Raw genomic sequence first — 24,621 nt, 5'->3', positions numbered from 1 at the left:
TAAGAGGGAAGGCTGTTTGAAGAAGCAGGACTAGGGGACTAGCGGAGGAGGAGTGGAGGGAGACCACCGGTAGACCGCCTAGGTCTGCTTCATTAGGTGTGGCTGCAGGTCTTCTGGTAGGATGTAAGGCAGGGGTGGTAGGGCATTTTTTCTTTCTTTCTTTCTTTCTTTCTTTCTTTCTTTCTTTCTTTCTTTCTTTCTTTCTCTCTTTCTCTCTCTCTCTCTTTCTCTCTCTCTTTCTCTCTTTCTCTGTCTTTTTTCCTCTTAACTTTATGAATCTTGTTTCTTTTACTCATTATGTATATCTTGGTCTTAATTATCCTCCCTTCAGGAAGGATTGTTTTAGTTTAGAGAAAATAGCTTGTTAGCCTTAGTGGTTGGTTATCCCTAATCTGACAACTTGAAATACTCTAACCCTTGAAATTTGTTGAATATGTTGATGTTCCACTGTTGGGTTTTGGAGCATATTTATTTTGCCTTCAGTTTTATTTAGTTGCTTGTTTTCAGCTAAGGTTCCACTATTTAGACCTGGTTGACTTTGAACTCAGTAAGGGGCTGAGGATTGCCTGAAATTTGTAGCAATCCTCCTGCCTCAGCCTTCTGAGAAATTAGATGACAAGATGACAAGTACATGTCATGCCTTGCAGACTGCACAGTCTTGGAATAGAGGTACCCAGTCCCAATTACAGCTTTTCAGCTTTTTTTTTTTTTTTTTTTTTTTTTTTTTTTTTTTTTTTTTTTCTGGTTTTTCATGCACTAGATGGTGTGGATGACATAAACATGATTTTCCCTTGTCTGCTGTTCTTACTGCTTCTTGGCAAGAAAATCTTGGCGTACCAAATTTATATGTGCAGTTGATTCGTTACCAGGTCTGGTCATCTTGGAGTATGAAGCTTATGGAAATATGGCCAGATTTGTGAGCAATCCAGAAATATTTCCATGGAGGATTCAAATTGATCTTTTCTCCATATTGTTTTCCATAATGTTAATACTGGGCATTTTGTGCTTACGAGTAAATGGAAAGATTAGTTGCTATACATTTTTTTCCTGTTGGAGTTTAAAGTCTCTCATTGCTTGAAAAGCATTTTAGTTTGATATTGATTATATATACATATGCTTATAAAATTAAGTATCTTATAATATTTAACAATAGAAATAACTTGGATTTATTTCTATACTTGGCACGGGGGCAATTTAACATAATTGCTAATAAAATAACTATTTCTTGCTTGATATAATCTCTTCCAGGTATATCCATTTATTTGTAAATGTCATTTCTCTTTACTGCCTAATAATATTCCTTTGTGAATGTAACACATTTTCAGTATCCATTCATCTATTGAGGGATATTTAGGGTGTTTCTGCTTGCTTGCTCTTGTGAGTAGAGCAGCAGTGAACATGGCTCAGCAAGTGTCTGCAGAGTAGGATGCCTAGTCCTTTGGACATATGCCATGTGAGTTTTAGTTTTTGTTTTGAAAGGCTCTCCATACTGATTTCCGTGGGCAGCAGTGAGTGAAGGTGCCTGCTGCCCCTCCACATCAACAGCGTTTATTGCAGGCGTTCAGTTATTTTAGCCATCTGACTTGGTAAGATGTGATCTCTAATTGTTAAGAATAATGAATTTTTTTTCGAGATTTCTTACCCATTTTAATTTTTTATACTGAGAACTCTCTGTTTAGACCCTAGCTCACTTAGGATACTGACCTAAGGAGGGACTTTAGCGGTTTGTGGACGAGTAGCTAAGAAGGGCTAGAGGGAGGAAACCGAGGAGGGAAAGCAATGTAATTCCATTTTAATTAACATATTATATAAATAAAATATAAAATATAAAATAAGAGAGGGCATGGTTGCTTTCTTTGAGACACTCATCCTCAAAAAGGAAAAAAAAAAGTTAGAATAACGAGTATTTACTTTTTGTTTATCTATGATGTTTGGAATTGTGTTAAAGAATTTTTGTTCCCTTGACATGTTCCCATTTCCTTTTGTGGAATTGTGACATTCAAGTTCACCCTTGTTTATTTTTTTCTCAAAGCTTCCCACCCCCTCACCCCGCCCAACTGGACATGCTCAGGGTCACATACTATTCCTTTCTCTTGTACAGTTTCCAGGCAGGGCCCTGCCTTGTTAATAATAAGACTGGTTATATATAAACATCCCTCGTGAATTCTTACTACAAACAGACAGATTTTAACACACATAATCCCAAAATATGTGTGTTATTGTTTCCAGTCAGTTCTGATCTGGCCTATCATCCACAGCCCAAAGTAGCTTTTCTTTTACATTCCGATTCTATAAATGTCCATCTTGTTTCTCACTCAAAAGTCTAATTTCTTGTGATTATTTGGTGTGTGGGTGGGGGGAGGGGTGTCAGCAGTGCTTGGAATCAAACTTAGGCTCTCTTGAAAAGCTAAACATTTGCTTCATTAATGAGCTGTATTACCAGCCTTGTGCGTGGTCAGTTTCTCTCTGCCTCTCTCTCTTTTGCTCTCTCTCTCTCTCTTGCTCTCGCTCTCTTGCTCTCTGTCTCTGTGCATGTGTGTCTCTGTTTCTCTCTCTCTCTCTCTCTCTCTCTCTCTCTCTCTCTCTCTCTCTCTCTCTCTCTCTCTCTCTGTGTGTGTGTGTGTGTGTGTGTGTACATGGGTGGACATGCAGGCTCATCATGCAGAGCCTGAACTCAGTGTGCAGTATTTTCTTCATCTTCTTCCCTCACGCTTCTTTCTGCGAGCCTAGAAGTCATTGATTCCCTAGCCTGACTGAGCAGTGAACCTTAGGGATTGTTCTGGTGCTGCCTCTGCTGAGGTGGCTCACACATGCACTGCTGTGCCTGGCTTTCTACATGTGTGCAGGGGATCTGACCTGACGTTCTCATGTTTGCAGTGTGAGCCCTTTACCCGTTGAGCCATGTCTCCATCCTCTTACGTACCATTCTTTTTTTTTTTTTTTTTGGTTTTACGTATCATTCTTAACTTTATGTATTTCATAAGCTTTTTTAAAAAGCGTGAAAACAGTCTTATTGCTATTGTACTGTCCCAGCCTTTTTCCAGTTGCTGCATTGAGTTTAGGTGCACATTTCCTCATCCCCATTACTCTTTTGGAGACTTGTTCTTATGAGTATTGTAGACCTTATTCTTTTTCCTAGCCTTTTAACATTTCATAATTTCAGTCTCTGGTGTTGACTGTTTAGATTAGTATGAATGTACTAATGAATTAATTTTAATCACATAGTATCCAGTTTTGACTTGTTTAATGTTTTTAACCTGTGTGTGTGTGTGTGCAGAGGTGTGTACGTGCATGCTTAACCATGCTACAACATGTGTGTGGAGGTCAGGCAGCTGTTAAGAGTTGGTTCTCCGCTGCCACCTTATGGGATGTGGGATTCCATTAGTCGGGCAAACCTGAACACACACACACCTTTGCCCACTGAGCTATCCTACTAGTCCAAGGTATGTAAGTGTTAAGAAAGTTATTTTTAGAAAGAGTTTGTTGGCATTTGGTTTATAGTAGGGCATGTGTTTGTAGGTGCTGGGGTCTATACAAATAGGACTCCACTGGTCATTGAGAAACACACTGGGTTAATGACACAGAAGTCTTAAAGGCAAGGCCCAGTATAAACTCTGGTAGTTCCCAGAAGCAAAACTGGTATGTTGACCTTGGTGTGCAGCCTTACAGGAGGGGAGCTCTTGTTTGTAGACTCGTGACTGGCAGCATGGCATTGAAAGAACTGTGAGTACCCTGTGGTGCAGGCATAGGTCTAAAAGGTCATGCTGTGGTGTTTGTGACTCCATATGCTGTGACATTATAAGGACTTCTGCTAAGGTAGTCGAAACTGTGATTTAAGATAGTTGATGGGGGAAGGACAGAGATGGAGAGCAAGGAAAGAGGTATCTTGATTGAGGGAGCCATTATGGGGCTAGCAAGAAACCAGACACAAGAGAAATCCCCAGGAATCCACAAAGATAACTCCAGCTAAAACCCTAAGGAATAGTGGAGATGGTGCCCAAATTGACCTTGCCCTGTAGTCAGATTGACTACCTTAAATGTCACCATAGAACCTTCATCCAGCAACTGATGGAAGCAGAGGCAGAGAGCCACAGCAGAACACTGGACTGAGCCCCCAAAGTCCAGCTGAAGAGTGGGAGGAGTGAGAATATGAGCAAAGAGGTCAAGACCATGATCGGGACACCCACTGAAACAGCTTGCCTGAGCTAATGGGAGCTCACCAACTATGACCAGATAGGGAAGGAACCAGCCTAAGAACAAACTAGACCCTCTGAATTTGGGTGGGGGCCACTGGCAATAGCACCAGGATTTATCCCTACTACTTGTATTGGCTTTGGGAACCCATTCTCTTTGGAAAGTCTAATCTTCTGAACCAGTGCAGAATTTGTGGGAGTAGTCATCCAGTGATGAATCCAACTTGAGACCCATGCCACCAGAGGGAGCCAACACCTGACACTCACTGCCTGAAGGGCCAGGAACTAGAGGCTGAATAGCCCACAGACAAAAACAACTGGGAAAAAAAAGTCAATGAAATGATTCCTAATGATATTCGGCTGTTCTTCTAGACTGGAGTCTAGTATAATAGTCATCAAAGAGGCTTCATCCAACTACCGATGGGAACACTCCTAATAGTGGAACTGGGGGGTGTTTCTGACTCTTTTGCCTGCTCTTGGGATATTTTTCTTCCTACTGTGTTGCCTTGTCCCGGGTTGACGTGAAGGGGTGTGTCTAGTCTTCCTCTCACTTGTTATGACATGTTAGGATGGTATCCCTGGACATCCTGCTTTTTTGTGAAGGGAAACCGAGGTGGAGCAGATCTGGGGGATAGGAAAGGTGGGTGTTGGGCGGATAAGACGGAGGGAAACTGAAGTTGGGATTTAATGTATGAGAGAATAATAATAATAAAAAAATCTGACATCCTGAGTGTAATGGTCTGTCCTGTCCCTTTAAGAGACAAGCCATGCCCAGTCCCCCACCCCTTGCCTATGCAAGTGGATCTTTGGTCAGCTTTCAGCCAGCAAACTCTCTTAGCCCCATCTCTCTTTGGGAGAGGTGACTGCTGCCTCCTCTCTTCTTTTCTGCCCCCTCCCTTCCCTCCCTCTCCCTCCTCCTTCCCCTCCTCTGTTTCCATCCCTTTCTCCCCCTCCCCCTCCCTGTCCCTCTCTACCCCCTCCCTGTCCTTCTGTAACCCACTGAATAAACTATACCCCCCTTTTCTGCATGGCCTCTGTCTCTCTCCCGCTACCTCCCACCTGCCTGGGACCCACAGAGGCCTCAGGTGGTGGAACGTCTCTTCCCCTTGGGGCCCACTGCCCCTCCTTGGGAAACTGCACTGATGTAATGGTTTTAGCTAAACCATTACACTGAGGTCATCCAAAAAATAAATTTAAAAAAAAGAAAATGAGTATCGTTAAACTGGGCAATTTAAAAATAAGAAATAAAAAGGTCTAAACTTGTAAAATATTTCATGAAGAGCATGGCTGTGCTTCTCTGTGTGACACACTAAACCCTGCTCAAACCTGTTGGTTTGGAGTAGTCAAGAATGAGGGCTGTATTCTGCCATTGAAATGTGATAGAAGTCACTGCATTGCCAAATGATTCTCTGGTAGTGAATTCACAGCCATTCTGTTCCTCTGTCTGAGAGTGATGGAGGACCAAACGTCTGATGCAATGCCACCACCTTCTGGCAGACCGAAATGTCGGTTTAGAAAATGATTCCTGTGCGGGATATATGGGATTCTGGACAGCTCACAGGGCCTCTCTTGGACGTGGTATTGATGAGATGCCAGTGTCACCACTTGGATGCCAGCCACGTGCCACTCCAACAGGCTCTCTGTGCTCCCCGGACCTGCCTCAGTTCAGGCTTGAAGAGTAGTGCATTTCAGCGGACGTTAGCAAAAGTTCAACGTTGAGAACCTTGTTACAATCCAGAAAATTGTAAACGTGTGTTTCATCTTTGCGTGGGCGTGTTTTGTTTTGTTTTGAAAAGATGCTGAGAAATCAGAAGCAGGCGTCTGTGTTTTAACTTAAGTTCAGGAAAATCATGTTTCTCCTATCTTCATTCTGCTTGGATATGCTCCCTAGATGGAACTCAACCATCACCATACATGTGCATGATTTTATACTTCCAAGGGGACCTCTGTTTTGGACTCACACCTAGCTAAAATGGGCAGTGACTGTCCCTTGTGGCTTGTTTGATTTAGTGTCCTCAGTGTCCAGTATTACAGGAAGTACTTAAAAGTTTGTTGAGCAAATATGTTAAAAACAAACAAACAAAAGAACCACCTATTTGTGAACAGGATGAATCCGTTGAGTGCTGTCTCCTGTAAGGAAATGTAAGTGCAGGGGCGGCATTAATCTGCAGACAGTGAAGATCATTCCAGGGCGCTTAGGTCATCTCATCGCTCAGGTCTCTGCACTTTAGAGCCTGTTTTGCAGGCTTCTGAAGCCAGCCAGGTATGCTTAGTGCTTCAAGCTTGGGACGGATCTGGGAGGGTGATGGGCCACTCTGCAAGGTGATTGGTTTATTTATTGCTCTCACTCTTGAGCTTTCCCATCAGCAGACGGAACAAGCTTAGACAGTTAGCTTTCAAAAGTCACCAGAGTTGGGATGAAACTTGGGAGACATGCAGTAGACCAACCTGCCCAGAGTTGTTTCGGGAAATAAAGACGGCTTGTCATGCTGAGGTGGTGTGTGCGAGGAACAGGGCTCACCAAGTTCCTGTGGTCCGGAGACTTCAGGAACTTGCCTGCGGGTTAACAGCCAGTGAGAGGAAGTGCTTCAGCGATCACAAGCCAGGCTGTAAACTTTCTCAAGTTGTATAGGAGCACTTTTCTCGCTCTCCAGCAAAGCACGTGTCTGTAATTCTGGATTCTCTGTGGGTTTCAGCAATTAATACTGTAAAGATTGGTTATCTCTCTTTAGTTAATCGTTTGAGTGCAACAGTTAGTCTTCTTTGTAGGTTTTGGGTAAGTTTTGCAGTTTCTTTGTTTTGAGACAGGGTCTCCTATAGCCCAGGCTGGCCTCCAGCTTCCCGGGTAATCAAGGATGACCTCGAACTCCTTATCTCACTGACTCCACTTCTGTGGGATCCCTACCGTGCACCACCACAGTGGCAGCCTGCTTCGTCTGGACCAGTCAGTTTAATCAATTTGAAAAAGTAGCCAAAATTTCTTTATTGAATAAAAAAGCACGTTTTACTAGTTATGTAGTGCTGCTGTAGACATCCTTTTTTTTTACATGCATATCTTGAGCCTGACATCATGTGTGCCTATGGGCTCATTTTTCTCAACTTCTGCTGAGCCAGCTCAGTGATAGCTACTCAAAAATATCTGAGTTTTGAAAATCAATTATAGGATAATTGTGGGGGAATAAAAATAAACAAAAATAAGCTTATTAACGCCAAACCAAATGTTATCTGCACATGTTAATAATCCACTTGTATTAATAGCAATTGCTAATATAAACAGCCAGGCTGTTAAAATTATTGATAATATCTTTAAGAATTCATTTCTTTTTAGCAAAGGGCTGTGGTTTTGCACCTAAGCATTTGGAGATGAATAGTCTTTCTTGGCTGTGCAACCTTGGGGCAAGTCACCTCGATGTTCTGACTGGGAGTAATGCTAGTCCTTCCTTATGAGTTGGCTGTGGGGATTGACTGGTTGTACAGTTGACATCAGGGCCTATCTGGGGTGTTCAATAAATGAGAGCTATTTGAAGCTGTGTAAAAGTCTGAGAAGTGGGCAAGCAGGGCCAGGAAGAAGCGGAGAGACCCCGGCAGTGATCAGCCTCAGCTGTAGTTGTGCCTTCAGCTCAGAGCCATGACTGGGAGGGAAGGGATCGATCTCGGCTCTCCTCTAGAGCCTTTGCTCCTCTGTTGATGGCACAGCTGTCGGCAGGCCTGAACTAAGTCAGCCTGAAGGGTCAGGCTCTGCAGAGGCCAGGCTTGTCCGCGGGTCCTGGGGGTGGATCCGTAGCCTCTGTTCCAGGCCTGCTGCTGACAGTGAGGAAGAGAAAGACCCGTGCTGGGTGTGCAGGATGGTGTTGTGGATTGCATTCAAGGGAAGAGTCGTACCGTTTTGTAAATAGCACAAGCTTTGGAATTGACAGCCGAGCCTCATTGATTTGTTTCTTCATATAACATTTGTGATTACACAGAAACAGGATGAAAAAGAGCATAGTTAATTACTTTGAACATTGATTGCTTCTCCATATTTGCACTAGGACTTGGCAGCAGCATTCCTGGGGTTCCGTATTTCCTGAACCCCAGGCATTTTCTTCTCGTTGCCTGCAGTTGTCTTCAGGAACTTGTTTTGGTACGATAGATATCAGTACTTTAGAGGTGATTTTGTAAAATTGGTGTATGAGTTATGGTTCTAGTGTTTAGTAGTTGGGTTTAGTGCTTCAAAACAGGACGCTCTTCCATAGTAAAGACTTGTCCCCTGCTTCTGCGCCTAGTAAGCCATTAACTTCCCCTGAACGACAAGTCCATTTAGCAGGACAGGATCTGTCCCTCACACTGAAGTGCACTCCATTGTTATTCATACTGTACTGCTGTGAGTGAGAAACACCCTGAGTAGACTCAGCGTTTGAACACTGGCCCAGCTGGTGGTACTGGTGGGAAGTTTAGGTGGTCCAGCCTTGCTGGAGGACTTACATCACTGGGGCCGGGCATTGAGAGTTGGCGGTCTCACCCTGCTTCTAGTTCACAGTAAAGTCTACAGGCTCTCAGTTTCCCGTTCCTATTGCGACACCTGCCCTTGCTGCCCTGCTTCCCCACCGAAATAAGCTCACCTTCTGGAAGCATAAGGCCAAAGAGACTTCTGTCTGTGGGTTTCCATGGCTGCGGTGTTTTATCATAGCAGCAGAAAGGTAACTGATGCACCAACCAAAGTTTTGTGACACCTTACAACAATAACATAGAGGGTTTAAAAATTAGGCCATTGAACACCAGAGATGAATGTACATCAGGAGTTCAAACTGACAGCTTGAGAAGTGAAATTGAAATCGGAAGGAAATGCAGAATCAACAGCTGACTTTGTAAATATTCAGCTTGCGTGTCTGCTGCCAGATGATTTCAGCTGTGCGTGAACATCTGGGTATTGATGAGAAAAAAGTTAGAGAATGAGATGTCCACAGGAAACTTGACCTAAGGGGTGTCCCCTGAAAGTACAAAATACACAGTGTTGGAACCTGATTCAGTCTCCTAAAAGGAGCAAGGAAGGTTCACGCATCACAGAAAAGATGTCCAGTCTGTTTTAGAGAGTATTAAGAAAGAGGCAGTTGGTGTTCAAAACCACAATATAGTCTTTGAAAAGTACCAAGTTGGTTTCTTCTTCGGAAACTCCCTCTTTTAATTTGGAAAGAGTACTTGGTGTTTGCTTCTGTCAAACCCCTGACTCGAGTCTTTCAGAGTTTTTTTTTTCTTTTTGCACTCTAGGTGAGCTTTTTGTACATGTGTATTGCTCTTCTCGGACATGTCTACTGTGCCCTACTTGGATACTTGTATGCATAAAGGGCTAGGACATGGGGTGAATGTTTTCTGAGCTTTGCCACTAGATGGTGATGGAGGCCAAACCGCAGCGTCCTGCTGCTTTGTCACAGCTGAAATGTGAAAATTGGTACATTTTAGGAGTGATTCTTAGAAATCATGAGGGATACATAAAGGTTATTTTATATTGTGCTGAACTCAGTGCAAAATAAATGTAATAAAAAATTAAAATAAAAAAATAAAAACCAGGTGTGACCCCCTGACAGGACTAATACAGCTTCGAGAAAAAGTTGTTCAAAGTGTGTTGTCGGCAGGAGGATAGAAAGTAGCCCAACATCTAAATGACTACCGTTGGACTTTTTGACATAACTTAGTGAACTACGTCTTTCACCTTACAGTCGCTTAGTTAAACTATTGATATTCCTATTGGGCATATAGTATAGGGAAGAATATTTTATTATTAATACATTGTTTTTATTGAAATAGAAGTGATTCGATGACCATTTGATAAACGTTTTAGTTAAGTCCCCATAGTTTCTTATCTACCCTTATCACATGAGCATGTAAGTACACCATAAGGCTGAATTGATAGCAAATCTTAGTTCAGTGTTTCACACAACTCTTTGGACTATCCAGTCACATTCCTTCTTCTAAAATGGCTTACTTCAAATGAGTTAGTGGATGGGGACATCAGTGCATACTGTGAAGTGGAGGTGAATCTTCCCTCCTGCCATGCCCCCCGCCACATATGGTTATCACATGTTTAAGGCTTTAATAAGCACAATGAAGAGAAACTGGCCATAGGATCCTAGGTAGGCAGAATTCACAGGCTTCTGGCTCAATTATTGCTCAGGTATTGAACCTCGAGAGTTCTCCATGCTGTGAGTTCTCTACAGTGACGTCACAGCAGCAGTGAGTGTATTCCAGGGAGCAGGCATTCACATGGCTGGGCCTTGGTCTGCTCGTCAGATTGTTCTGAAGTTTTCCCATCTCCACTTCATCCCATGTTTTTTTTTTTTTTTTCATTTCTTAATGGTTTTCTTTGTTCCAATTTATGCCCCAATATCTGGCCATTTTTATGCTTAGAGAAAGAATCTGTGGTTTAGACGAGTTTAGCCTGGTTAATAAAAAGAAACCTTTATTTACACATTTTACACATTGGTTCCAGCAAGAGAAGGCCAGCTGGCCTCTGGTCCCCTACACGTCAGTGTAGTCGTAATAAATGCGCACTTCCGATCTTCGGACGCTTTGCAGTGATCTGATGCTCTCACTCCTCGTCCTTATGTTTGATTTCTTGAATAACCTTCTTGAAAAGGACCTACACATGAAAAAGTAAATGATTGGATCCAGGCACACATTGCAAGCAGACAGGAAAAGTGTCATTTCTTTGCAGTAGTAGAGAATCTTGTGTGCTGATTCGTCTAAAAGCCTGTCTAAGTGGCTGAAAGTGAAGGGGATTCTGCACAGGTGATATGGCAGGAAGCAGGTGAAAAACACAGCCACGACCACGCGGATGCTCTGGTTATGCTTCCGTTTCCGGCTCGACTGACTTATGAATTGCCTGCTGGATTTGTGAATGTACCTGGATATTGCTATGTAGCATCCGATCAGAATCACCAGCACAGTCACAAACAAACAGCTGTCAACATAGGTGACAGCCATATGCCACTTGGCTCCCAAAGGACTTTTGAGCATCATGCAGTCATGAATATTTTCCTTAGTTGGCTGAACATTCGTTAAGATGATGTTTGGCAAGGCCAGAACAGCCATGATCACCCAAACACAAATTGATAAAACTTTGGTAAAAGTTATGCTGTACATGCGAGAGTCACCAAAAGGCTTTACCACCTTTAGATAGCGGTCGACGCTGATCAGCCCAAGGAACACGATGGATGTATACATGTTTGCATAGAACAAAACTGAGGTGTATCTGCAGAGGATAAACTCGAAGTACCAAGGTCCAAATCCCGCATCACGGACTATTCGAAACGGGAATGTCAGCGTCATTATGAGGTCAGCTACCACTATGTTTTTGAGATAAAATATGAAGCTGGTTTTATTTCTGATGTGGAAGAAGATCCACACAGCCAGACCATTCAGCAGGATGCTTGCCACAAATATAACTAGGTAAAGCACTGGCAGGATGATGGTGTCAAATTCATTGTGAAGGGTGTAGTTCTTCCCATGTCCCGCGCTTGTGCTGTTTGCAGAGTGACTGGCTTGACTGTACAGCTCATTACCTGCAGGAGTGGAAACATTCATGTTAGTACAACCGCCGTCCTTAGGGCTGAGCTGATGTTCTCAATGGGCCCATTATCTCAAAGATTACAAAAATTATTCATGTGTATATCTGTGTCTCTGTAAGTGTGTCCTGTGGGCGCGACAGTGTCTGCAGAAGCTGGAAGAGGGTCTCTGATCCTGAGGCAATTGTGAGCTCTTGACTTGGGGTCCTCTTGTGAACTGATTTCCCCTGGAAGAGCCCGAAGCACTCTTAACTGCCAAGCCATCTCTCCAGGCCCTGCTCCTGACATTTAAAGTAGCACCCGATTATTGTTTTGAGTGGGCTAAATAATTGGTGACTTCCCCTTTCCTACATTTCAAGACCCTTTGATTCGCCGTGACAACCTATTGAAAATGAATATAATATATCCATATAAAACCCTGGCGTTTAGTTCAACATGGGGTATTGTTACGCATCGAAGCAGCAGTACCTGAGGAAGAAAATTGAAGTTTACCAAAACAATAAGACAGAACGTGGACATTATATCAGGGTGTCCTTTGCCACAGTCTATTCCCTTATCACTACCTAAACTTTAAGCTCTGCAGTCACCCAAAACCACAAAGTGAATAAAGCACTCACAATCCTTAACCTTTTTTCCTGAAGATTATGTAGGGACCTTTGTTGGAAATGGAAGTGTGGTTTTGATTTCTTTTTTCAGAAAACAAAAGCCCACTTTCTTCTTAAGTGACAAAGTCCAGAGTAGAGCTAGCTCTACCTTGTGGATTCTGTTAAATCCATTCTCTCTTTACTAGAACATAAGATGTGAATAGGTCTGGCGTTACTATAGGCAACCTGGTTTTGGATTATGATTATCTACAGATACTATATACTATCTAGTACATTTTTCAATAAAGCATATAGTTATAAAGATTTGTAAATCTCTATAATTGAGTAAAAAGCAAATTGATTTTACATTTCTGTTAGTGTACAAATTTATTATCAAAAAATATATTGTGTAAAAATATGTGCAGGAAAAATATGTGTAGGCTGCTACTTTTGTTGTTATTTGTAAGATTAGGTTATACCTGCTCTGTTTGTTATGGATTGCAAGGATCCTTCTTTTTTTTTTTTTTTTTGATCTTTTGGTGCACCTGATGAAAGGCACTCTAACACCACTCTGTTGTTGAGCTGATGAGGTAGCATGCAAGCATTTGATTCCTGCATCAGTTTCCTGTGGGAACTGAGGGAGGGAAACTTGCGGTTAAGTGAGGGATGCAGAGCTCCAGTCAGTGCTGCAGACCATAGCTACTCTTCGTGATGTCATGCTGGCTTCCCAGGATTGCTCCAGCTTGGAGGTGAGCTGCTTGGTGAAGTGTATTCCAAAGTAGAGCCTCTGAGGTTGACGGACCTGAGGAGATCTATTAAGCAGTCTCTGCCCCAAGCAGCCTCCTGACTCTGGCGCTCATTCTTCTCCTTCCCTCTTCTCTGCACAGAAAGCCAATGCTCTGGAAGCTCCTGCCTCTCCAGTTTCCCTTGGAGCCATTTCCTCAATAACTCTTTCAGTTGTTTGACAGACAGCATAAACCATCCTAGCTTACAAAGTCATGGTTCAGATGTAAGGATGTAGGGAAGGTCATTTCTGATTGCTTAATACCCAGTAGTTAATAGTAACTTCTTATCTTAATGATATTTTGGGATGATTTTTGTTTAGGGAACAGCATGAATGTAGCTCTTACTTTCCCACATAGCTGTTTATTATATATTGTTTTCTTTCTTTGAAGAAGTGAAACAGGAAAGGCAGTTCTAATGATTATAATCCAAACACAGGTTCTTAAATCACCACCTGGAATCTAAGTGTGGGTTCTTTTTCCAAGAGCTGTCTCCCCTTTCTGATATTTTCTGTCCCTTTCCTTCCTTGTTTTTAAAAACTGGTTTTCCTGGCCTAAATATCCCCATACAGGCTAGTAATTTATACCTAGGCTTGCCTGTTAGGAGACTGATGGTATTATTAAGCTTTACAAGTGCAAAATGCCTGATTCAGCTGCCCTCTCTCTCCCGCTTCCATTGGAACTGTTGCCCCGACCATCTCACGGAAGTCTGCTTTGATTTAATAAAGCCACGCAGTCTTGCTGTTTCTTTACCAGAAGATCCGGATCAGCATTTGAAGCCATTAACAGCCTAAGCAGTGCAGCTCTGCTGAGCTTTAGACAGCGACTTGGATTGGTTTGCCTAGCTAAACTCTACCTACCACTGTCATCTTCCTGGGGAGAGCACTCTGGGAAACACAGGACGCCAAATAGGTTTTAATCAGAGTAAAGGAGCTCAGCTGAGTGGCAAAGCTTATAAAGGAACAGCGATGTCATTTCTGGAAACAATGTGTGTTGTAGCAATCACAAATGTGTTGATTTTGAAAGCTGTTGTGAGTGTTTATAGAATTCAGTAGCTTTAACCCCCTGGGCATGTGGGGTATTTCGGCTGCTAGTATTGGCTCCCTCGATCTGTGTATACCCGCTGTGACCTAGAAGAACGCATCCTTCTGTCCCAGTGTTCTGGTAGCTGCTTGTCTTCTATATATTATTATTATTATAATATGCCAAGGCTTAATTAGATAGACAAGCACTCTTATTAAATGATAATGTACCTAGCAATTATGGTTATTATTAAAGGTAGTCTTCAATCAGAATATCAAAAGAAGTCTTGTACAAGTCTATCTTATTAAAAAAAAACTAACAAGATAAAACAAACAAATCAACCAACCAAAAAAGCAAAGCAGAGTCAAAAGCAGAAGCAAAACCCTGAAGCACGAGTGACTTCCCAGTGGTCCTTGGCCTGTCTGTGGCTTTGAGACAGTCTGTGTGGGCATTTTGGTTGTGGTCGCTCACAATATCTGCCTTAGCTCATGATCAGAGTTAATCTTTTGGAGTCCGGGCCTCCCCAGTTCCATGGGAGTAAGCCTAGCTCTGGTTAGTACCTCATTCACAAATTCCAGATGTATAACACAGCTTAAACGAATGAGTAGTGAAAGCCTCTTCTGGGCTAGTTTTGAACATCATTTAATAGTAAACAACTACGGTATTTAGGGAGCAGGATAAAGACCACCTTTGTGCTGCTCCGTAGGACTCCAGAGCTTCACCTGCAAAGTAATTCCCCGGCAGCAGCTCACGTTGTGTGTTCTCCTCGGTCCTTGGTCCTTCCGCTCTCCCAGTGGGGATATAGGTTTACATCCCCATTAAAAGGCAAAGGCTTTTTTTCACTCATCATGTTATTCTTCCAGTAAAGAATGTGATCAATTTAGGAACCTCCTTCAGTACTTTAGACCTTGGCCATTCATGAAGGCCATTGACTTAAAATAGAAATACTGTGTCCTTACATGTTCTGTGCTTCCTAGCGTGGCATTCCCTGTTTATCCTGGCACTTAATATAGGATGATGGCGGAGAGGGAGTAGCAAGATCTCCTTTGCTGGTAACTTGTCTGCCTTCTTACCCTAGATCCTTCTCAGCTGATTTTAGAAATGCAGTGACAAGCTGGAAATCTAATCCCATGATTGTTTTGGTTCCTGTATGAGTGTGTATGGGGGGGGGCGATAGCGAAAACCTTGAGAGCGTATGTATGGACATACCAGATATCATGCTGTGTGTGCTTTTGACACCAGAATTTAACACAGTGACCATTCTCCACCTCACTGTCCTTGCTCTAGTTTCGCGTTGGTTGCCTGCCATGTTGGCCAGACCAGATAGACTTTTTCATGGTTATCACCTCCGTCCATACGGGGTCCACTTACTCTTAGAACGCCTCTCCTGTAGTTGGAGTGGGAGTGATGGCCGCAGCGAGGCAGAATCCCAGCACTGTTGCCTTGGGCGAGTCTACTCTGCTACTCACCGGGGTGTGTCACTCTGACACGGAATATTAAATTCTCAACATATGTCACTGCCCTACCTACCAGATGGAGTGAAATAATAAAGCCGTATAAATTATAGGTTGTCACACCGTGCTACAGAGGCCCTTGTAGGATCATCTTCTAAATAATTACCTAGTAGAGTACGTCGATGTTGCTTTTGGCCTCCTGGGGAGCCTCAGTAAACCTTGGTGGAGACTATCAAATGAGGAAAATAATATGTACTTTATTTTTGGTTTAACAAATCTTTCTCAATTATTCTGTTAATCCTTGTCCTTTTTAAAGATAGTGTTGAGACTGGCTAAAGTTTTAAGTCAGTTGCAGCAAGGCTAGTTCACATCAGTGATGCTATCCTGAATGGCTGGAATGAGAAATGGCTTTCAGTTGGTTCTGAACTATGGCTTCCACAAGTCATGTTAAAATACCGTTCCTTTGCACCTTTGTCTTTAGCTTACTTGGTAGTTTTGCAAGTGTCAGGTTGAGCCCCATTCTCTAGCTGTGATGTGCTGTAAGCAGAGATGCATGTCAAGAAATAGTTGGGGACAGTTGAGGCACAAGTTCAGCAGAAGTTATTCTTGGTTTGATTTCTGGGAAGAAAAAAATGAAAAAAGAAAGAGTTTGTAAGTACCTTACATAGATAATGTTATTCTTTCTGTAACGATGGTAAAACCACCAACAAGACATTGTTAAACTCTGTGATTAGAAAAACAGCATTGTGGATTTGAATATCCTTGCCACAGAAGAGTAATCTGTATTTACATCGTTTTCAGTTTGCTGTTAAGTGTGACCATGTCTGTGTGGTGCCCTCTGGATGCCACAGTGTGTCTTTCTGAAAAGTTGATCAGTATTGTGTGTGTGTGTGTGTTGTGGTAAAGATTTGGATGTTTATTCTAAAAGTAATTGGAACAAACAGTTAAGTACTAAAGAACTAAATGACACCAAAAAAATCTTTTTTGCATCAGTGTACCATGGCAGGAGTCAGTTCTGGATGTTCTGCGAGTAGTTCTTCCACAGATAGAGGAAACTATTTTGGAAACACACATATGAATTTGAAGGGTGAAATGATGACCTAGATGTCAGAAATATCTGTTAGTACAAAAGGCAAATCTTTCAATTCTTCTTAGACTGATGGGCAGATGTGTATTTCAGTGTGTTTTCTTCTGTATCAGCTTTGATTTCTTAAATTCTTAAAATTATCAGACAGATCACTCATGCAGCTAGTAACTCTCTCCTAGCTTGTGTAAGCACACGCTATCCTGTTGTATACTAGTGATGTGGACAAGACATATATTCAGAACCTATGCCTATTGTTAAGAAAGAACACATCTAACAACATTGCTTTCTCTGAGAACTTTGTCAGGCTTTTCAATTGTGTGGTAATCACTGTGATTCTCATCTCGGAAATGGAATGTCATCTGCAGTTCCACAGGAATCCAATAAAGACTGTGTAAAATAAGTTGTTTGCCACTTCCGGATATTCCAAAATCTCAGCTTATCTCTCTTAACTTCATTTCTATATCATATCCCTAAAAAAAATCCCGATCACATAATAAATGCATATATAATAAGATTGATATATAATTTCACATGGTTAGTTTTAAAAACTCCCAACACTGATATGCATAGGTATTTTAAAATAAAACCATTAGAAGATGTATTATTTTATGCCTGCATGTATGTCTGTGCTTATTGAGGCGAGAAGAGGATGTAGGATCTGTGCTACAAATGGTTATGAGCTGCCGTGTGGTACAGGAAGAGCAGCCAGTGCTCTAAACTGCTGAGCCGTTTCTCCAGCCCATATATAGGTGTTTTATAAACGGTGATGCATTTAGCACTCTGTGGTCTCTGGAGGTTCAAGTTTTGCCTGTAAACTAACCAGCCCTGTGAGCTTTTTAGAATTGGACTGACCGCTCTGTCAAATCTCTGTCAAGACTCAAATGCACATGAATTTATGTAGCTTCCTCTTAAGTAGATTTCCATTCAGGATTTATTATCATTTCAATATTTGCTTTGTTAAATCTCTGTTGTGCTTTGTGAAAACCATATTCCTTTTCCTTTCAATAGTAGGCTAGAAGAATTATCTCACTGGGTTTGAGAGTTTGCAGTGTAGTACATTTGTGTAAAACCCTTTTCTGGCCTTCAGGTGCTTTACAGAAAGCACATGTTATGCATTATTGTGCATTTCGAAAATTTATCTCCTGACACCCTGTTGCATGCAGTCTTGAGTTCCTATCCTTCTTTTAGGTTGTTGATCAAATAGAGACGGCATCATGAGAGCTACCTTGAAAAGAGCTACCTTGAAAATGTGCCCATGAGCAGTTTCCTATAAGGGAAGTCACATTGTTTCTTATGAAATGAAACCATGTGGGACTTTTATGACCCCTCCCTGATGCTGTTCTCATGTTCGAAACTCATTCCTAAGTAATCTCATCCCCTGTGTGTTTGCTGAGCCAGCAGGGCAAGAACGCTGTAGGGCTCAGTGAGTCTCAGCCTGCGCAGTGAAATGGGAAGCCATTTTAGCAAATGTATGGGACAGAAACCTCTTTAAAATATCTGTTTTTGTTCCCAGGTGGTGCAGTCTTCCTTTTCCTGGTTGCTTTCCCTTGGGTGCCTAAGAAAGACGGCAGACACCTGACGAGTGGGCACAGCAATGGGGGTGGTGGAAGTCGTTTCCGTTTGGCAATTCTAATGGAATATTTGTATTTAGAATGTGTGGATGGTGTTTTCTGAGTTCCTCTTGAGAAGAACACTGCCCATTTAAGAAAGGTCAAAATATTTGGCTAGCTAAACATTTCATCGGCAGTTCTGGAGCAAACGGTCAGCGCCACTGTAGCTGCCTGAGGAAGGGAGGACATCAGAGGGCTGACCTGCTTCTGAGGAGCAGCCCTAAGGGCATGGGGTGCATATACTGGTGCCAGAGAGGCTTTGGGATTATGGGAAGACAGTGATGTCACATAGGCCAAGAAGAGCCCTGAAGAAAGGAGGACACATGACTGGAAGTATGCTGTGGAAAAGTCACAGCTCAGTACCATTGGACGGAGTCCTGTCCGCCAGTCTGATAGGGAAAGAAATGCAGGTTTGGTGAAGAAGCAATTGCAGACAGTTCTTTAACTGTGACTGCTATGGGAAGGAAAAAGAGAAGGCCAGAGGTGGAGATGTGGAGGTGGGTATAAAGGATATAGGTATAAATGCAGTTCGTTTTTGTTTTTCGTTTTTGTTTTTTGTTTGTTTGTTTTGTTTGTTTTGTTTGTTGAGACAGGGTTTTTCTGTAGCTTTGGAACTTGTCCTGGAATTAGCTCTTGTAGACCAGGCTGTCCTTGAACCCACAGAGATCCACCTGCCTCTGCCTCCCGAGTGCTGGGATTAAAGGCGTGCGCCACCACCGCCTGGCAAAAGCAGTTTGTGTCATTGAATGGCTCTTCTGAGTAGCAGAAGAGTTTGTGAAGCATTCCATTAAATGCTTGTCATTGTGAAATTCTATTTTCCCAGTGCAAATAAAACAAAGCAAACAAACAAACAAAAACCAAATAACTTGTCCTGACTTCTAGCCGAGCATGGTGATGCAATACAAAAAAACAAAGATTTGATTGAATTTCACCTTTGCTGCTTTTCAGCTTCCTGACTCTCCATTCTCTCAAATGTAAAATGTTCGATTCTGTTCTGTGGAGTGAAAACCAGGTCTCATTTTACACAGACACCAGCATAGTTGCATACAGTAGGCTTCCTGCTGTCCATCCCAGACACGGAGTTTTACTTAGAGGCGGGCAGGAAGGCACGGGGTGAAATGAGTCCTTGCCCTCTGGTTTGAGCCGAGACACACGTGTGGTTTTGTAGCCCCAGCTGCGTCTCATGAACCAGCTGGAGCTTTCCTTCCTTCACACTGTCCCAGCCCCATCTGTGTGCATCCACAGCACCCGGTCTGCCTCTCGGCTTTCTGCCTCCGTAACTTCCTGTGGCGTGCCCTGCAGCCTGTGCACATCCTGGCCCTCACATCTCGTTATAAAGATTGCTTCGGGTGTAGTCAAGGGCTGCCTTCCAGACGAAATCAGTCATGGGTGGGACTCCTGTCCTGCCTCCTACAGCTCCCCTAGCTGACAGTTGATGAAACGGCTGAAGAATGTGGTGTCTGTGGTTGCCCCACATTTCACAGCTGTTCCTGAGTGAACCAGCCTAGGTGCTCACAGGCCTGCTCTCTTCAGCCACCGGCTGGCACCATGCCTTGGCTAGTTGACTGCGTTTTCCTTCTGGCTGTTTTCAAACGAGGGTATAAGGAAAGGGTTCCCATGTGCTCAGGGCTTTTTATTCGTAGACTCTTGAACCCGGGGCTTGGTTTTGCAAGCAGTCTCTAGAACAGCCCCGTGACCTAAATATTTTTATCCTCCCAGCCCTGTAGGAAGATAAGAGATTCTAATTGCCTTGCCCTGCTTCACACGGCACATCCGGGGCATAGCTGGGAGTCCTGTCATGTCTGATGAAAGCTGGTCACAGCTCCTTCTGTACTGTGCTAGGGTCAAAATGAAGAATTCGTTTTAAGTGCTCATTTCATTGTGCCAGTCAGGAAGTTGGATGGGGGTATTAGGTAGAAGGAGGAGTTTGTTTTCCTACTAGGCATGAAGGAGTTGCTGGAGTCTAGTTTGCTGTTTTGTTATTGTTGTTGTTTTGTTTTTGTTTTTTGCACGAACTCTGTTACATGGATCAGGAAGCATCATAGAAGATTCCGAAGGGGATCTCTCCTGGCAGCTGAATTGAACTTCCACAGAGCAGGCACACTGGGCATCAGCCTCCTCTCCCTGATGGGAGGAGTTTCTGCCCACAGGTGCTGGCACTCCCTGGTGTCCCTCCCTCCTCTGAGCATTTTGTCTCCAGCCCACAGGCACCTGATTGTACAACCCTGGGTCTGCTGCAGTGACACCCAGAGAGCATCACCGTGTAGGGCTGTGATGTGCTACTGCGGGCACTCGGCCTCGTAGTCCACGCAGCCCTGATGTGCTCTCAGACTTGTTGGGTTGGAGCTCAGCCTGGGTGGAGAGCTGCTTGTTTGAGTCAGGGAAACTCCCTTCTGGGCAGGAGGAACCTGCAAGCGTGTTGTGCTAGACCACAGCTATGGGCTCTGCAGATTGCATCACCATCTGGTCGCAGTCTGGGAGGCAACTGCCTGTGAAAGACTTACTCCCTAGGCGCAGTTGCTCCTGACAAAGTTTTTACGCTTGATGTGGTGGCAGTGGTCCAAAGTGACAGACTGTGTCTTTGTCTCTTTCTTGTTCTCTACTTTGCAGTTTGCTCTCAGGAAGCTCACATCTCTTATTTGTAAGAGTTTCATTTTCAGTAGGTTTTTACTTTCTTTGCTGGAAAGTTCGAAGCCTGCCAGGCATTCAGGAATACCAGTGGGGCCTTACATGGCAATGGTAAAGACATAAGAACACACAAGCACCAGGCGCAAAGCCTCCGTAGAAACGGAGAAAGGAAAAACAACAACAACAACAAAAACAAACAAACAAACAAACAAAAAACCAAAAAAACTTGCTTAAACCCTGGAATCGTATCACCTAAGAATCCCTTCCAATTTAATAAAAGTGGTATGAAAGAATGAACAAATAGGAATATTTCCCATAAATTAATGTGCAGCTGAACACCTGGGGAAGAAGAAAGTTACCTCACTGGTTCTGAGTCACGTCTTTTTGTAATGGCATTAGGTCACTGTATTTAAGTTTAATACTATTTACATTAATGGAACAGTTACCTAACTTAAGAGACCATTTTCATTTGCTTCCCCCTAGTTTTCTCTAGCAGCTTGGACATTCCAAAGCGAGGTCTTTAATATGAGCAGCCATTTTACTTTGTGTCAACATCCAATCTCTTCCCCTCCCTCACAGAAACTGAGCACCTCATCCCCACAGGTTCACTTGGGTGAAAACACAAAACTCTTTTCTTGCTCACATTTATCTTTCAAAGTAATTCCTACTTAAGTATCTTGTAAACCTGTAGCACTTTTAAGTAGTCATTCTTAAAAGGATAGTATATGAATAAAAATAATTCTTCTGCTTGTTACTATAAGCATAGAACCTTCCAGTTAGAGTGAGAAGCCTCTCTGTTTACTATTTTCATCTGCCGAGTTCCTGACTACCTACCTGCCCTTGGGCAGCCTTAACGTGCTCCCCTTCTGTCCTGGAACTCTCTCTCTCTCTTTTTTTTTTGGTCTTCTAGGTAGGTTATTGATAAATTTTAAGTCTAACTTATCTGCCGTCTCCTTGAAGGCCTTCCTGTTCGTGCACCATGTAAATGGTTTTTGGTACCTGTGTTGTTGTTCCTCCAGCTGTGTATTTGATTTTGTAGTTCTCTAGGCTTCCTGTGTGTTCCTGCACCCTCCTCTTAGGAGGGTCTAACCAGGATGCCTGAAATCCCAGAGTCATTGCTCAACAAACATTTGCTTAATGTTAGGATCACAAGGAACTTGGCTTCATGCTGACCTAATCCTACATAGGTGGGCGTCTGCCAGTCTTCCTGTTGCCCTGGGAATATCTTCCAAGTGAAAGATTGCAAGGAATGACAGACTAAGAGAACAGGAGAAATGGGCAGTTTTCAGGCCGTGAAGAAGGCTTCTCAGATAGACCCGAGCAGTCTGTGCTAGCTCACTGTGGAGGGATTGCAAATTTAAACACAGGTACTCACTCCAGGCAATGCAGTGGGAGAAGTGAGCCAGCTGTAAGGAGGAAGAGGCCCGGATTGCTTAGGAAACAAAGCCAGCAGCTGAAGAGACAGGAGCATGTTTGGGACATGTGCTCTGTGCTACCCAGCTTCTAGTGAGCCAAACACATCCAGCATAGATAGATAGATAGATAGAGAGAGAGAGAGGGGGGGGGGATCTTCAGTCTCTGTGCTACCCAGCTTCTGTTGAACCAAACACATCCAGCAAAGAAAGATAGATAGATGATAGATAAAAATAAAAAGTTAATTAAATGATTGCTAATGATTCTCTGCTATATGTGTAGACCAGGGCCTGCCTAGCATAATCATCATCAGAGGCTTGGTCCAGCAACTGATGGGCGCAGATGCAGAGACACACAACCAAACATTCGGCAGAGCTAGGAGAATCCTGTGAAAGAAGGGGAGGAAGGATTGTAGGACCCAGAGGGGTCAATGACACCATAAGAAAACTCACAGAATCAACTACTCAGGACTCACAGGGGCTCACAGAGACTGAACAGACCATCAGGGAGCCTGCATAGGTCTGCCCTAGGCCATCTCTATATAAGGTATGGTTGTGCAGATGGGTGTTCTTGTGGCTCTCCTAACATGGAATCAGGGTGTCTCTGACTCTTGCCTGCTCTTGGTACCCTTTTCATCCTGCAGTCCTGATATGAGGGTATTGCCTAGTCTTGTTGCAACATGATAATACCATGTTTGGTTGGTATCTCTGGGCAGCTCACCCTTTTCTAAAGGAAACAGGAGGAGTGGATCTGGGTGGAGGGGACGTGTGTGTGTGTGTGTGTGTGTGTGTGTGTGTGTGTCTGTGTGTCTGTGTGTGTGTGTGTGTGTGGTGGGGAAGACTTGGAGGAGAGGAGGGAGGAGAAACTGCAGTTGAGATGTAATATATGAGAGAAGAATAAAAAATGGCAAAATGTAATAAAATCACACTTTATAGAATCATCTTTTAAAATGGGGGGGGGGAAGCATAACCCAGAGGGCCTGACCTGAGCGAGTAGGGAGTGTGGCCTCATCTGCAGGAATAGTTACCCTCACACCTGATTTCATTATGAGGATTTTGCCTTCCCATTTCTCTCTGCTTTTCTCCTTATAGGACCTGAAGCTGAGTTGGTTGGCACCTATCCCCAACTTTCTCTTCATTTTTATTAACTTCCTCTCACTTGATTCCATTTTCTCTTTGAGTTGAAATTTATAAGCCTTATTTTTTGATAATATAGAGAGAACTTTACAGCTTAATCATTATGTTATAATTGATTTGAAATTTATATTTCTTCAGGATCTCTGAACCTTTTTTTTTTTTTTTTTTTTTTTTTTTTTTTTTTTTTTTTTTTTTTTTTTTTGGTGATGGTCATAAGAAGGCACTTTTGATTGATTCCCGTGCTACTTTTAAATGATTCAGCCTGTCTGGTGCTAAGGAAGTTTGGAAAGTTAGAATCATGTCAGCTAGGGAGAAGGAGGAGAAAGTTTCCATAGAGTCTTCTAAAGAAGTCCTAAGGTGAGCACATCTAAGGGAGCCATGTGCCTCATCACATGATCTTACTCTGCCGCTTCGGAATGGCTGTACCTGCACTGAACATCCTGCAGGCACCTGCAGGCATCGGGTCCTCGTTCCTTCGGGTGCTCACTACAGTCTCAGGTGTTGTACAAGACTCAGGGAGAAAGTTCTTTCTAGTCTCTTTACTCAGAAGCTTCCTGTTTCGGGATTCCAGTGAGGTGATCAATATTTAATTCCTTATTCCTGTTTCTTATATAGGTACTGTTGTCTTCAGCTTACTTCCACTGTCAAATGGATAGGGATGACGGAATTTGGCGAACTCGCCTTCTCATGCCGCTTTAAATCTCCCTTTTATCTGTCTGTCTGTCTCTTTGTCTGTCTGTATAAGCCAGTCTGTCTTCTGCATGTGTATCCCTACTGTGCGAAGTGTTTACATGTGTGTATTTGAGTTCGGGCTTGTGCCTACATGCATGTTCTCCTATGAGTAGAGTTAGTGCTTGATATTGAGTGTCTTCTTCAATTGTTCTCTATTTTATTATTTTTGACAGGTTCCCTCACCGAGGCCAGAGTTTACCAGTTTGTTTTGACCAGCTGGCCAGAGAGTTCCAATAGATCCACTTATCTCTGCCTCCATAGTGCAGCAAGCTGCCATGCCTGGCCTTTTATGTTGCTTCTGGGGACCTGAACTCAGACTAGCAAGCACCCCTTTTTTTACTTAAATTTCTTGAACATTCTTACATATTAAGCATCTCACCCCCCCCTCTCTCTGTGTGTGTGTGTGTATGTACACACACACGTGTACATCCATATGTA

The 24,621-nt window shown here is 43.0% G+C and overlaps 2 protein-coding genes across 2 annotated transcripts in view; one reads left to right on the top strand and one right to left on the bottom strand.

Moving 5' to 3' along the window:
- Positions 1-24,621, top strand: part of Med12l (mediator complex subunit 12L) — a 304,160-nt gene that overhangs the window by 177,677 nt on the left and 101,862 nt on the right. The window lies entirely within an intron of this gene.
- Positions 10,689-16,097, bottom strand: Gpr87 (G protein-coupled receptor 87). The gene is made up of 2 exons (XM_038347255.1): positions 16,064-16,097; positions 10,689-11,731 (listed from the first exon to the last, which is right to left on the bottom strand). The coding sequence occupies exons 1-2, from the start codon at positions 16,095-16,097 to the stop codon at positions 10,689-10,691; spliced, it is 1,077 nt and encodes a 358-aa protein (XP_038203183.1).

This window comes from Arvicola amphibius, chromosome 11 (genome assembly GCF_903992535.2).
Source record: "Arvicola amphibius chromosome 11, mArvAmp1.2, whole genome shotgun sequence".
NCBI lineage: Eukaryota > Metazoa > Chordata > Mammalia > Rodentia > Cricetidae > Arvicola > Arvicola amphibius.
The sequence above is the reverse complement of the archived record's forward strand: the minus strand, read 5'-3'. Positions and strand labels throughout refer to the sequence as shown.

What these genes read in the sequence shown, in the direction of transcription:
- Gpr87 (XM_038347255.1), bottom strand. Translation starts at nt 16,097, where the DNA reads ATGGGGCTCAACCTGACACTTGCAAAACTACCAA. An exon ending in GACACTTGCAAAACTACCAA is followed by an intron (nt 11,732 to 16,063) that starts GTAAGCTAAAGA and finishes CCACTCCTGCAG; the next exon opens with GTAATGAGCTGTACAGTCAA.